The sequence below is a fragment of the Rhipicephalus sanguineus genome, chromosome 10 (genome assembly GCF_013339695.2).
Source record: "Rhipicephalus sanguineus isolate Rsan-2018 chromosome 10, BIME_Rsan_1.4, whole genome shotgun sequence".
Lineage (NCBI taxonomy): Eukaryota > Metazoa > Arthropoda > Arachnida > Ixodida > Ixodidae > Rhipicephalus > Rhipicephalus sanguineus.
The window spans coordinates 88,340,709-88,355,846 of NC_051185.1; the positions used below are offsets into that span (position 1 = coordinate 88,340,709).

At 48.6% G+C, this 15,138-nt stretch overlaps 1 protein-coding gene across 1 annotated transcript in view; it reads left to right on the top strand.

Moving 5' to 3' along the window:
- The first annotated feature begins 547 nt into the window (after positions 1-547).
- The window catches only part of LOC119406582 (uncharacterized), a 52,080-nt gene continuing 37,489 nt past the window's right edge, over positions 548-15,138 (top strand). The window contains exons 1-4 of the mRNA XM_037673318.2: positions 548-747; positions 1,434-1,585; positions 9,160-9,415; positions 10,268-10,508. Coding sequence (XP_037529246.2) covers positions 548-747; positions 1,434-1,585; positions 9,160-9,415; positions 10,268-10,508 — 849 coding nt within the window. The remainder of the gene's footprint in view (positions 748-1,433; positions 1,586-9,159; positions 9,416-10,267; positions 10,509-15,138) is intronic.

The window sequence follows — 15,138 nt, forward strand, 5'->3', positions numbered from 1 at the left end:
TTTCAGGCCCGGCAGAGCAGAAAAAAATTATGAGAGAGTGCTCTAATCTTAAGAGAAGAAGCTGCTCAGCATTCTCTGCAATGCTGTAGCGCAAAGCGTCGCACAGGCGGCCTGCCCGGCAGAGACTCTACGGTGCGTGGTCGTGAGACACGGGAGACGTTCTCCACAGCAGAAGCGCTGGATAAATTTCATTATATAATTAAGTGATTGCTGTGTAGAAGTAAAAGTTCGCCTCAGTTCATGGTTTCCCAGTGTGCAGCCGACCGTGACCACTGTCGAAAGTGGGGGGGGGGGGGGGCTCCGCCCCCCATGTCCCCCGCCCAGTAGATACACCTATGGGTATAGGGACCGCACTTATCAACTTGCCGCTTTAGGGTCGGTCCCTAGCAGCGGCAAATTGATTTTTATCCAATGTACTCCCTTTCCATTCATGCCATAACTACTGCACTACAGTTAATACCTCACAAATAATGTAATCTATATTTTCCTTAGCTTCATTATCTTTTGGTTTCATTAAGCTGTGTTTACCTTTTATTCCCGGTTGACTATGGCAACAGTGAAGCACAGATTCCAGAGCAGCGAGACTGGCCGCCAAGACGCAGTGAGAGCAGATGCAATGGCAGTGGTTTCGGTGGAAGATATCCAGCACCTGGGGGAGGCCAAGTTGGAAGAGCACCCAAGGACCTACATTGCACTCGGGGCAGGTCACGGACACACCTTGAGGGAGAACACAGAGGCTTTCAAGAGGTTTGTACTCCCTATCTACTATCAAAGTATAGAGAAGCACGCACATTTTGCTATGCTTGGAGGTGTTTTGCACAAAACCATGCAAAGCACAGCAAATCAAGGCGTGGTAAATTAAGGTAAAGGAGATTAAATGGCCGCGTAGGTCGGCAGGCAGGCAGGCAGGCAGGCAGGCAGGCAGGCAGGGAGGGAGGCAGACAGGGAGGCCAATGTGGGCATTGTTGACCGGGTAGCCGCCTATTCATTGCCTGTAAACGGACTTGTCAAACTTGGTGTATGGCTGTCAAGCGAAACATCGCGAACACTTTTTACAGCGGCTGGTCTGGCATCTCACTCCTATTAAAATCTCTGATTTATTCCAGTATATGGCAAGAAAATTCATGCGCACATGGGCCATCTAGAGCAGCACGTAGCACACAGACATCGAATCGCAACTCGACAGGCACTGCTGCGCACACAGTTTTAACGATGCGCCTAAAATGTGGTGACAATAGCTGATGCATATTAGCACACTATCGTGCCGATGTCGCAACTTGAGCGCGACGAGTTCTAGCATAATCTACATCCGAGGTAAAGTACAAGAGGGGCGCGGGTTTTCAATGGGTTTACCAGAGTACGGCCTGTTCCTTTCTGATGCACGAAACAGTTCTTCAGGCTCACTCACCACCGTATTTCTCACTTGTACCCAGGATACTTTTCCGACCACGAATCTTTTTGGATGTGGAGAGGGTCAACACCTCGACCACCGTGCTCGGCTGTGCAGTATCCTTCCCGGTAGGACTTGCTCCATCAGCGGGTCACAAGATGGCACACCCTGACGGAGAGATCGCCTCTGTGAAAGGCAAGTCCTTGAACCGTGTACTACGCTCAGGACGACCGACTCACGAAATTCTCTTAAGCCGTTTCCCGTGCTGTTTTTCTCAGGATAACTGCATTCAGCATTAGGGAACGCGCGTCGTGGGCAACTAGATTACCCGATTGAAAAAGAAGGGTCCTGTGGGCGCAGAGCTGGTAAGGGGAACTTTTCGTCAACGCGTTATGCCATTGCCTTTGACCTTTGTCGAGTTGTGCTCACAGGAATAAGATCGTTTCTTTTGCTTTAAGGAAATGACAGCGCATGCAAAAACAATAATTTGCATATGTCCCAGGTTTGTACAGTGTTTTTAATATAAGTAGTATTGTTGGGATACTCTACGCGCATGCCAATGTCTACTAATGTCTGGATCTAACTATTTTGTTCACCTCAAGTGGGTCACTCCAACTGGGATTGTGGAGAGGGCTTTTCATTGAACATCTCCGATGGCAATTTAGAGAACCGCATACCAAGTATTTCGTGCGCGTGATGCTCCACAGCCTCAAGGAATGAGCGATTGAAAAGCTAAGCAGCAGTAATTGCGTCATAAGTGATGCCTTTCGATCGAGTGTGTCACTGCATAGTCTCCATGCTAATGCAATTGAAGTCGGCTGTCGTACGGGGGTGGCTCTGAGAGGCATGCTATCTTATCGCTGAACTTTAAGTTGTTATAATGCTCACGGAAAGCACGGGTCACCGCTTTATTTACCGATTTAATACAAGCATAGTTCAATATTGTTTGTGCTGCAGCCACACGTCCACGCGATATGTTAATATCGCTTGTTTGCGTCACAAAACACGAACCAGCCGACTAAGGTATTAACGGAATGTGATATCGTTGAGATCTCGGGTGCCTTTAAACACTTTTTCAGTCCTCATGAATCACGTGCCCACAAGTCACATAGCTGATAAACTAACGTTTTTATTTTTTCTCAATCGCAAGATCTTTTCGTAAGTTCGACAAGATTGCCAGAGTCCTCCATGTCCTCGAAGGCACGTTACACCAAGGATTCACTTAAAAGCCGCAGCCAGTGCTATATGTCACATCGACGCTTGGGAATAATGTAGCTCGGCTGTATGAATGACGATGTCCATGATAGGGGATGTTTTAAAAGATCCAGGACGCTTTTTGTCCTTTGTTAGCGCTAATTATTCTCTTTGTTTTAATTGCTGGGGAAGAATGGTTATTGAGCAAACAAGCTGCAAGCAAGTGCACCTAGCAACTCTCAAGAACGAAATTTTGTAGGCAACTAAATCACCGGGTAGAGATGCATAAAGGAGTACGGTTCGTTTATATCCGCGGAGCGCCTACTTAACTAACGGTAGTGAACTTAAAGCTTAATTTAGCAACACTACAGTCCACATTTGCGAACAGTTTTACTGCCACAGTCAACATTCACAAGCATTTAGTCATCGGCAGCCCATTTAGCCAGTTGCCAACATTAGCTAACATTACTCAAAATTAACCATAAATGAACTTATTACCCAGTGCTGGGCGCTGGAAATATGCGACCTATTAAGGCAGATGTATACGATCATAAATATTCATTGCACGCCGTCAAAAAAATCTGGAAGTAGCTGAGTGAGAGAGAGTTGTCAATAGCAATTCAGAAAAAAAAAAATTCGAACACTTGTATGAATAGAAAGAAAAAAAAATTAAAGGCTGAACAATAACAAGGACTGCATATAGGACAGCCCTGAGGTTGCTACGCAACACTTCTAATGAGAAGCTTCCATCCCTCGGCCTCCACGATACGTTTGGTGAGCTGGCTTTGGCCCATCTCATAGCGCAGAACAGCCGTTAGGCACACTCGCCAGCCGGCACAGAGCTCTTCTTTGGAGAGTTGGCCTTGGAAATGAATACAAACACACCAAAGCACCTAAGAGGTATCCTGTCAGATCAGATATTTGCAGTTGGTATCCCACTACTGCGAAAAATGGGTACGACATTACACGCAGGGAGGAGAACAACTAGATCGGAGCAACTAGAGGAGCAACGAGGTTTATTGCAAGGGCGCCAGCCCGCAGGTTTATTGCGTGTACTTTATGAGGACGTGAGTAGGTCACGCTGATTTTGGGCTCTTCTGTGCGTCACACGCAGTGGTTCTGGGAAAATTGATTTCAGTCGTTCGCTCTGTAGAAGTATGTTATGATGCTCCTTCGACGTTTCGTGATGAGGTTCAACGACGTCTTCGCCTTGGCGAAGTTGTGCACCCGCTGCTTACCCCGCTCCAGCGGAGGAAAATGTGACGACAAATGAAGTCTCTGCCGGCCACCTCTCTTCAACACTTGATCTGACCAGCTGGCCTCTATTGAGCTGTTCTTCTGTAAATAGCCCTACCAACACTATTCAGACGAACAGAGGCTAACCGAGCTTATGTCCAACAAGTGCTCGCCCGACAAGCAGTCTCTCGGTGCATGAGCGAATTAGGGAAGCCAATAAGGATGAACCTGTACCTAGCGAACCACTCCTTGTCTTCGTTTTTTATGTGCCACATAGACTTGCCCTTTAGGCATGATATTTGTATATTTGTGTTAAATGTGCGCCGTGAGGCCGGTGTTGTGTATGAAGTGAAGAAGTGTCTAGTGGAATGTGTTGTCATGTATCCATCGGTCATAAATGTTTGTGTCACTGTAGCGAAGACCAACTTGCAGGAGATGACGGGAGCGTTCCGACTGTAATCCTTGGCATGTCCATATAAGGTGGTATGCATCTGCTTGCATCACTGGAACAGAACAGTACGGGCACGTAGCACCAACTGGAAAATGCGACCTCAGCCCAACTGCTCCACAGAGAGCGGCTCGTCGGCTTCCCAACTACGGAGCGTCCCTCGTCCACCGTCACAGTCTCCTACAAGGTCAACGTCACACGATCAACTTTAGCCAGTCCTAGTGGTGTCGAAATCAACCATGAAGTTTAGCATTCACTCGCCTCGGGCATTGAACAACCAACCACGTTCTAGCCGCCTCTACGATACGGTTCCTGCGGTAGTACAGTCGACGACGGATGATTCCCTTCCGAACAAGCCCGCCATGTCTACAACAGCCGATGCCTACTTCGTGCAAAACTATCAATGTTTCGACTTCTTTTGCCCCTACTGTTCAAGCCTCCCGCTACTTCCTGCGAGCTCATCACACCGACCACCCTGTAAAAATCAAGACACAGTGACTATCAACTGCACGTTCTGGTAAAAACTCATCCGTCTTTTCTGTATCCAGAATATTTAGGAAAGCTCGTAAAGTTGTAGAAAAGTGGCTTCGGTGCGAATTCCGTATATCTACGTTGAAAACTTAGTTCGAAGCCAGCATCGTACCGAGAGGCCTTGGAATTATTGTAAAACCTGCCATAGAGAACATGTCTGGTCCTGGGGTTTCCGTGTGGAATGAGGTGCTCTCGAAGGTTTATTTTGCTTTCGTCCGCATTGTCGACAACATTACGAGACATTGCTCAAATGCATTCGTAACCGAGAAAGCCAATTAGTTTCTCATCATACACTCGCCGTCCATGAATGCGCGCTGCAGGCAGAGTACCGGCGAAAAAAGTCAGCTGAAATACAGGCAGTTCAAAGAAAGAAGCATTTGAGGCACAAGTTACCACGCGTCATGCTTCTCCTATGATTCATACCGATGAAATTTCTTCGCACTCTAATAAATCCACATCTCGAGGTGACCCACCGTCATGAAGTAACGTAGTGAACCTCTCTTCATATGATATCTTTCCGTTGAAGAAATCTCGCTGTTGTCACGAGGACTCACATTTTGCCCAGCGACAGGGGGTTTTAGTGAATTTAAATGATGAAGGATTTAGGCACTTTTGCCACAAACTTAAGGCTTCGAGATTACGTCCTTGACAAAAACCCTTCTAATGCCATAATTTCCATTTCGCCATCTTACAAACATTGGACCCCAGCTATCCAAAGAGATAAGTGCCCAGACCACTATACCGCTGCCGTTCAACGCGACGTACTAGAGATTTACCGTAAACAGGCTCCGTTCAAAAGTAACCTTGGATAGAATGAAATAGCAACAATGCAGCAACTAAAAGGCTGTGGTGACCTCATAATTAAGCCAACGATAAAGGTAGAGCAGTGGAATTGCTAAACAAGGACGATTATGACAGCGAAGCTTCCACACAATCTTCAAAATTGTATAGCGCGAAATCGGCAAAGACTACAAAGGAACACAGATGTACAGGACAGGCGCCTGTCCTGTACATCTGTTGCTTTGTAGTCCTTGTTGATTTCGCGCTATCCAATTTTGAAGGTTATGAACCAACTAGCCCAGCAACGTATACAATTAGGCTTCCACACAGCTTTCCGATAGCACTTTTTACGGGCGCCTCGACGTAGACCCCACTGAGCAGTTTAAGTCTGTCCTCATAAGCACACTAACTAGCCTCATCGAAAAGCAAAAAAAAAATCCTAATTCGCCTCTGCATTTTCTGGTTCCACTAAGTCCAGTCTTGGGTCGCTTCTACCTCCTGCAAAAAATACATAAGCCAGGAAACCCCGGTCAATCCATCGTTTCCGGCATAGGTACGGTTACGGAACTGATCTGCCAATTTGTAGACACACTAAATAACCAAATCCATGTCCTTTTTCACCGTATATCAAAGACAATGACCACTTGTCCGACATCATCGACCTTTCTGACCCCCCCCCCCCCCAAGTATTCGCTCCAGGTTAACTTGGAATTAGCGACCCTCTATACGAACATCTCTCATGCAGATGGAATTCGGGCAGTACTTTACTCTTACGAGTTTATGTGTGATAAAATAATTGATCGCTCCAGTTTGGTGACCGTTTTAAACTTCGTCTTGGACTCTAAGAACTTCAAATTGATTCCTTCATTCATTACCTTAAAATTAATGGCAACCCAGTGGGCACACCCATAGGCATTAACTATGCAATCTTTTCATGGGCGTCCTCGAAAACGAATTTCTAGCAAGCCGTTCACTTAAACCATTGTACTGCAAGCGGTACGTTGACGATATGTTCATAATTTGGCAACACGGTGAACCACATCTCTTATCGTCAATGCACGATTTCAATAACGCTGATCCGTCCATCTCATTCTCTCATACCCTTCAGGACAAACTATTAAATTTCTGGACGTAACAGTGAAAATGTGTGGTGGTCAACTTAGCACTAAAATTTACAGAAAGGCAACTGATACTAAACAACACTTTCATTTCAATAGGGGACTTGTCAAGCACTCTAAAACCAGCATACCCTATATTCAGGCCCTTCGCATGAAAAGAATATGCTCCCAAGAATCTGATTTTAATTCCAATTGTGCGCAGCTTCGTGGTGCTCTACTGAAACAGAAAAACTTAAACCAGTGTCGTACTCTCCTTTCCTTCGTTTTCTCTTTTTCTTTTTCTTGCTCTCCTATTTTCTTTTGTAACATCTCTCTTCTATCATCCTTTATCCCCCTTACCCCTTTTTTCAGCACAGGATGGCCAGGCGGTCTAAGAACTGGCTAACCTCCCTGTCTTTCCGCTTGTTCCTTCCTTCCTTCCTTCCTAACCAAGATTATCTATGACGCCATCAAAAGAGCTAGTAACCAGGACCGCAAAACACCAAAACAAACAGCTGGTTTTTTCCTGCTAACCTTGTTGTAACTTTTGCTGCGCCTTCGAAGTACGTAAATGCCGTTTTAAGAAAGCACCATAACATACTTCTATAGAGGAAACGACTGAAATCAATTTTTCCAGAACCACCACGTGTGACGTACAGAAGAGCCCAAAATCTGCATGACCTACTCACGTCCTTTGAATGCGCACGCAATAAATCTGCGGGCTGCCGCCCTTGCAATAAACCTTGTTGCAAAGTCTGCCACCGTATGACCACATCACTTATCGCAAACAGCACCGCATCCAACTTAAGCTTGAAAATAAATGATGACTATAACTGCGACACGCGTAGCATAGTTTATCTCTAGATCAGTAAAAGTGACTGGTGGGCTAGTTGGTACAGCAAATCGAAGATATGTTATCTCAAGAATTTTTGAGAAACCGGAGCTAACCGTGCAGGCCGCGAACCACCTGAAGAACTTTGTGTGGAGCCGTGTTTCATCGGCGGAACTTATTCCTGCAAAGGGTCCTTCAGAGCAACGAAAGGGGCTTACTGCAAAGTACTGTACTTTTGCCCGTGGTCAGGGGTATTAGCCAATTAGGTAAAAAGACGGCCGTCTCTGTCGAAAACGACCTCCCGCTGCCCGTACAGGGGCAAGAGACCCAAACGTCCCTGGTCAGCCATTAGAGATCACCATACCGTTTTTGGGCCCTCCGCTAGCAAGATATACATATAATCCTTTCATGTTCAAGGCGTCCAAGCCGCGAAGGTTGATTCACAATACCGTCTCCGCACCTTATTCCCGAGCGTCCGGTTAGTCAACAATAGTTACTACTTCGCGGCAGTATGGCTCAACTTGGGAGAGCAGAGCCCTTTAATGAGCATGTCGCTGCGTCGCAAAATGGCAATCCATTGAACTAAACCTCTGTTTGCAGGGTAATTAAGATGGTTATGCGCTCCACAACCAGATAAAGGGACACCAAGGGTCAACAATATTCGCACCAAAGTGTCTTTTGAACAGGGAAATCGAACTCTAAAAAAATCTGGGATGATTTGCGGCGCACGTGGCTGTTTCGATAGGCGGTACGTGAAAATACGGAAAAATGATGGGGGGGGGGGTGGACCTGCTAAAACGCCATGAGCCCCCCTTGAAACCTACGCCCCTGAAACTATCAGAAGGGAAAAGACTGATCGAAGGCATTCCGAATATTTACCGAAATCAGCAGAGAACTGAACGTTAGCTATACCCAAACAATAACTTTGGCACGGAACGCGGGGGTGTTACTGGGAACCTCTGTGCTGATGAGGTGGCTCGAAGTGTTACTAATTACCGAGCTGCCGATGGCAACATCATGTAGGACCCGACACCCATCGATCTTGCAAAGAGATCCTGCAATATTGCAGGCACTTGAGAAGACTCTACCCAGAACCGCACAAAAACATTTCATCCGTGGACACTGCGGCGTTGCGTAGGCTCCAAACGGACGCATAACAAACATACATAGATTACATATACCCTGCTTCACACTATACAGAGACTTATGCCCGTGGTGTGGGAGCACACCGACGCTCTACCACATCACATCACACGAGAATGCAGGGCTGAAACCAAAAACAAGGATGACAACACGAGGTTCACGTAGGAGGCATTGCTGTCCAATGCCTCGTAGCTCAGGCTGATCCGGAGGGCGGAAAGGAGGGCGAGGGCCAGCGGTGTCCTAAAATAGGGGCGCGACCACACGCCGTTCCCCTGTTTCAGAGGCAACGACGTCTTTGGGCGAATAAGTTTTGTCGCTGTTCTTCATCTTGTTTGCATCAGACAATCGAAAGACATCGCTCTTTGTCGCCTCTTGCTCCAGCGTTATTTCATAGAGTTTTGTTTAGCTAATCACTTCAATGTCGTCTAGCAGAAACAGCAGATATCACAGCGTCATTCAAAATTGAGCACGTCTTCTAAAGGTATCGCATGCTTGCACATTGACACAGCGGCTCAGGACGCCGGCACGGTGATGATCCTCAGCAGCTTGAGCACCGTGTCTCTCGAAGACGTGAGGGCCGCGGCGCCTGGCTGTCTCCTCTGGCAGCAGACGTGCATCTATCGTGACCGGACCATTACCCAGTCCTTGGTCGAGAGGGCCGCTGCCAGCGGCTTCTCGGCCATCGTGGTCACCGCAGACGCACCCGTGCACGGTGACGGCAAGCTGCACCACCCCTATATGGGCGTTTCACCGCCTAGTTTCAGGTAAATTTCAAGCTTGCAGCTCTCACACTTGAGCCAGCTATAGTGGCCTCGACTTGAAAAATGCCTTGTGTTGGGTTCGTGTGCTCAGGATGCTGGATTGCGACCTTGCTTCTAAACTTTTAGAATGCAGTAAATGATCTGCTTGAAAAAGAATCGGGTACCAGTTGTTCCTTCTATGTACCTCATAACTTTAATAATATTGTTACGAAGTGTCACTGCCAGAGGGAATCGAGAGCAGCTGGAGAAGAGGAAGACGACGACGACGCTGCTCCTCCGATCACCACGGTCTTTTGTGCCTCGGTGTTCATTAAATACCCCTTAAACATCTCTTGTGCACGTAACAGATTGGTGGAAGGTGCGGGGTACGACGAACCCCACGACGGAAGCACTACTACCTGGACTTCGCCGCAGCCGCCGTCTTGCCGGTCTCCCACCATCGCCGATCGAGATGTCTCACGACCAGAGCGCTGGTGCTTCGAGGGCGACAGCGATAGGTTCCTTGCCTTACTATCGAGTTCCGCCGAACTTTGGCGGGACCTCTGGAGAAGACGTGGACGAGTGGCTGAAGAAATACAAGAGGGTGAGCAGAAGCAACGGCTGGGATTCGTCAGAGCAGCTCAGTCATGTTGTATTTTCACTGACTAACACAGCTCTCATGTGGTACGAGAACCACGAAGACATGTTCACATCTTGGGATCGTTTTGTTGAGGAAGTACAGAAGTGTTTCGGTGATTCCAACGCGAAGAAGAAGCGGGCGGAGCAGACATTGGCTCAGAGGGCACAGCTTCCAGGTGAGACGTGTACCACGTACATTGAAGAAATTTTGAAGCTGTGTAACATAGTGGATGCCAGGATGACTGAAGAAGATAAGGTTGGACACGTTCTGAAGGGGATAGCGGAAGATGTGTACAATTTCCTGATCTTAAAAGAGAGCCTGACCTCCGTGTCCGACGTGATGCAGCATTGTCGGACATTTGAAACGCTAAAGATGCGACGGATAGCGCCAAAATTTGGCCGTCTCTCCAACGTCCCGACGGTGGCTAGTGTCGACACAATGACGCCCAATGACCTGGCATCGACAATACGGCAGATTGTGAGAGAAGAGCTGTTTCGGTGTCAGCGAATCTCTCATGACCCCAGCGACTTCCAGGACAGCTATGCAAGAGACGCAGAACGCGCACGAACCCCGGCTACTCTGGCTCCATGGCAACCATCAGTTAATTCGGCAGATTCCGACGAATACAGAGGCACACGGCGATCTGGGTTCTCGTATCGGCCACCCTCGAATGACGAACGACGTTTGCGCTCACCTCGTTTCCCTCAGCGAATTTCGGCTGGCTACGGTGCCCGTGAAGAGCGATATTCCCAGCCTACGCCTTCTCATAGGGCTGGCTACTCTGAGCAGCCACGTGTGTCCCGACCTCTTCCGGTGTGCTACCGATGTGGTGTTCCGGGTCACATCTCACGTTTCTGCAACTACCGCCCTTCATACCAGCGAGAGCCCTTGCCCATGGACACCCAGCCTTTTGACCACACGTTCTCTACGCCACGGCCACCACGCACATCTGCCAGTTTACGCTACCCGTCGCCGGCCTCTGATCGAAGCTTGACTCCACCGCCAGCTCCACGTGCTCCACGATCCCCATCGCCGCGGCGTCGTACGCAATCACCGCCGCCGGAAAACTAGCAGGTGCGGCCAATGGGGGTGAGGCCGCAGGATACCAGGCACTATCGACAGACATACCTCCGTCATTGTTTATGCTCAAGAACAAAGTTCACGTACTTGTTGATGGTGTCCCTACCATGGCACTTGTGGATACGGGTGCGACTATTTGTGTAATGAGTGCTAATTTCAAGAACCTTCTTGGGCCTAAGGTGATGTTTTGTTTGAGTCGTGGAGTGACATTACGTGGTGTGAGTGGTGACGCGTTGTGTCCTGTGGGAGTTTGTACTGTGGATGTGTCCTTGTGCGGCAAAGTGTTTCCCACAGAATTTGCTGTTATTACGCGATCCACGCATGACATTATTTTGGGAATCGATTTCTTGCGGGAGTGTGGGGCAACCGTTGACTGCAGAAGTGGGCACCTTTCCGTGCACGGTAGTTTTCCAGCTGCGCTCTTGGAGAATTCACCGCGTGATGATTGCAGTTTTTTTGTCTCCGAGGACACGGTCGTTCCTGCATTCTCTGCCATGCGTGTTCCAGTGACTTGTTCTAGTAACGACCTCGCCACGTTCGACGCCACACTCGAACCGATTCCTTGGGCCTGTGTGAAGAAGAACATTTTAGTCCCCCATTGCGTGGTGTCTGTAGTTAACGGACGCACAAGTGTGTGGGCAATCAACAATTCAATGGAGCCTGCAGTGTTGCCTGGTGGCATGAAACTTGCTGCATTCAACCCCGAATCATCTACGACGCTGGTGGCTCTTCTCGATGCCGCAGGCGAGAACGGACATGTAGCTTCTCAACGGTCAGATGATTTAAAACTGCTACAAATGATCAGCAAGTCACTTAGCCAAAGCGAACGTCACACCCTCCTTGACGTTCTCTCCAAGCACTCTAAAGTGTTCGACTTCTCAAAACGCAGCCAAATGCCCTCAATTCCATCGTCTCGAATACGTCATCGAATCAACACCGCGTCCGCGCATCCCATACGGCAGAAGCCTTACAGAGTGGCACCATCAGAGCGCGAGATTATCAACGAGCAAGTGCAAGAGATGCTAACGAAGGGAGTAATTCAAGAATCGGCGAGTCCCTGGGCCGCACCAGTCATTCTTGTGAAGAAGAAAGATGGTACGTGGAGATTCTGCGTAGACTATCGCCGACTGAATTCCGTTACCAAAAAAGATGTCTATCCGCTGCCGCGTATTGATGACGCCATAGACTGTTTACATTCTGCTTCCTATTTTTCCTCTGTTGATTTAAGGTCCGGTTATTGGCAAATTCCAATGCACGCAGCTGACAAGGAAAAAACGGCATTCGTTACCCCAGACGGGCTGTACGAATTCAACGTGATGCCGTTCGGATTGTGTAATGCGCCGGCGACATTCGAAAGATTCATGGACACTATTCTGCGGGGCTTGAAATGGCAGATTTGTATGTGCTACCTTGATGACGTAGTAATTTTTGGACGCACATTTCAGGAGCATAATACTCGTCTGGATATTGTGCTCGACTGTATTGAAAAGGCTGGGCTTGTGTTGAATTCAAAGAAGTGCCATTTTGCTGAGCGTCAAACTTTAGTGTTAGGACATCTCGTCGATAAAGATGGCATTAGACCTGACCCACAGAAGACAGAAGCCGTTGCATCATTCGAACCTCCTAGATCTCTGAAACAGCTTCGTAGCTTCATCGGGCTCTGCTCATATTTTCGGCGGTTCATACCCGGCTTCTCGGATATCTGTCAGCCCCTCACGAATCTTCTACGCAAGAACACTCCGTTTCAGTGGACCCCTGACTGTGATACCGCTTTTCGCCAGCTGAAGTTTCTGTTAACTTCACAACCAATCCTTCGGCACTTCGACCCTTCGTCTCCAACAGAGATTCACACAGACGCAAGTGGCGTCGGCATCGGCGCCGTTCTTATTCAGCGCTCTGGCAACAAAGAACATGTCGTAGCGTATGCAAGCCGTTCCTTAAGCAAGCCTGAACGCAACTACACTGTAACCGAGCAGGAATGCCTCGCAGTCGTATTTGCCGTGCAGCGGTTTCGCTCGTACATTTACGGTCGCCCGTTTACCATCGTAACAGATCACCATTCTCTATGCTGGTTGGTCAACCTTCGCGACCCATCCGGACGCCTCGCTCGATGGGCCCTTCGTCTACAAGAATACGAATTCACTATTTCGTACAAAAGTGGCCGTCGACACGCTGATGCGGATTGCCTTTCTAGGATGCCACTACCGACGACAGATTGTGAAGCCGACAACTTTGACCATCTTATCGCTTCTCTGTCAGCTGACTTTCCGGATGCTTCGACTTTCGCCGCTGAGCAGCGCAAAGACCCCAGCTTGAAAGCTCTTTTTCCTCCAACGCAAGGCTCCATAAGCGAAGGCCGATTTTGCACCCGAGATGGCCTTCTTTACAAGAGGAACTTATCAACGACGGGCGCTCGCTTTCTACTGGTGGTTCCCGAGTCTCTTCAGACATCTGTTCTGCGTATTACGCACGATGACCCGACGTCTGGTCACTTAGGGACCACGCGAACACTAAGCCGCACCAAAGACCGATTCTACTGGCCTCAAATGCGCAAAACAGTTGACACCTATGTGGCTAGTTGTACCCAATGTCAGAGCCACAAGCGACCTACCTCAGCTCCAGTCGGTTACCTCCAGCCAGTAGATCCACCCAGCACTCCGTTCGAAAAGGTCGGCATAGACTTGATCGGACCGTTTCCGCGTTCTTCGAGAGGCAACAGGTGGATAATTGTGTGTGCCGACTACATGACACGGTACTGCGAGACGGCAGCCTTATCCTCCGCCACGGCAGCCCAGGTTTCTGACTTTATACTCCACTCCATCATACTTCGACATGGGCCTCCTCGAGTGATAATAAGTGACCGTGGTCGCCAGTTTACTGCCGATGTTGTGGAAGAATTACTCCGTTCGTGTGCCTCCAAGTTCCGTCACTCAACACCTTATCATCCGCAAACTAATGGCCTCGTCGAGCGCACAAACCGAACATTGATAAACATGTTATCAATGTACGTCGCTTCGGACCACAAAAACTGGGATGAAGTATTACCGTTCGTGACATACGCTTTCAACACTGCGAAGCACGAAACCACAGGCTATAGCCCTTTCTTCCTCCTGTACGCACGTTCACCGCGTCATTCGCTGGACACTGTCTTTCCTTTTGTTATCCAAGACGATTTGTCAATCGCCGAGACATTGTGTCGTGCAGAAGAGGCTCGTCGACTTGCACGCCTACGTACATTGGCCGCGCAAGACTGCTCTAAAACACGCTATGACAGCCAACACCGACATGTCACCTATGTTCCCGGTGATCGTGTTTGGCTGTGGACTCCAGTACGCCGACGCGGCTTGAGCCAAAAACTTCTCGCAGACTACACCGGCCCGTTCGTTATTCTCGATCGTCTAAGCGATGTCAATTACGAGATAGCGCGTCTTACTGCAAGTGGCCGCCGTTCACGCAAGACTGAGGTGACGCATGTTGCCCGCCTGAAGCCATTCACGGGAAGGAAGCAGGAATGACTCGCCCGGAGGCCTTCGTCTGAGAGAGGAGGAATGTTACGAAGTGTCACTGCCAGAGGGAATCGAGAGCAGCTGGAGAAGAGGAAGACGACGACGACGCTGCTCCTCCGATCACCACGGTCTTTTGTGCCTCGGTGTTCATTAAATACCCCTTAAACATCTCTTGTGCACGTAACAATATAAAACCTATCTCGTCTTTTGCTTGCACGCCGTTTCGTTACACACATGGTTCTCAACGGATTAAATACCGTAACTGCAATGAGATCAGCGCGCAAAGAAATACAAAGGGGAACAAATCACAGCGCCGATGGCCAACAGTCTCTGTCTCACCTAAGCCAGAGATCTGGCTACGAGAACATATTGCCGACAACGCTTTGTTTAAAGCCACGAAATTCTTCCGTATGCCAACACTCCTACGGCAGCCGCATGGGATTTCAGCAGCGTATGATAAAAAAGTTGTAGGCAGCTCAACTTTATACAAAACGCACAGCTCAACGAGCTGTGCGTTTTGT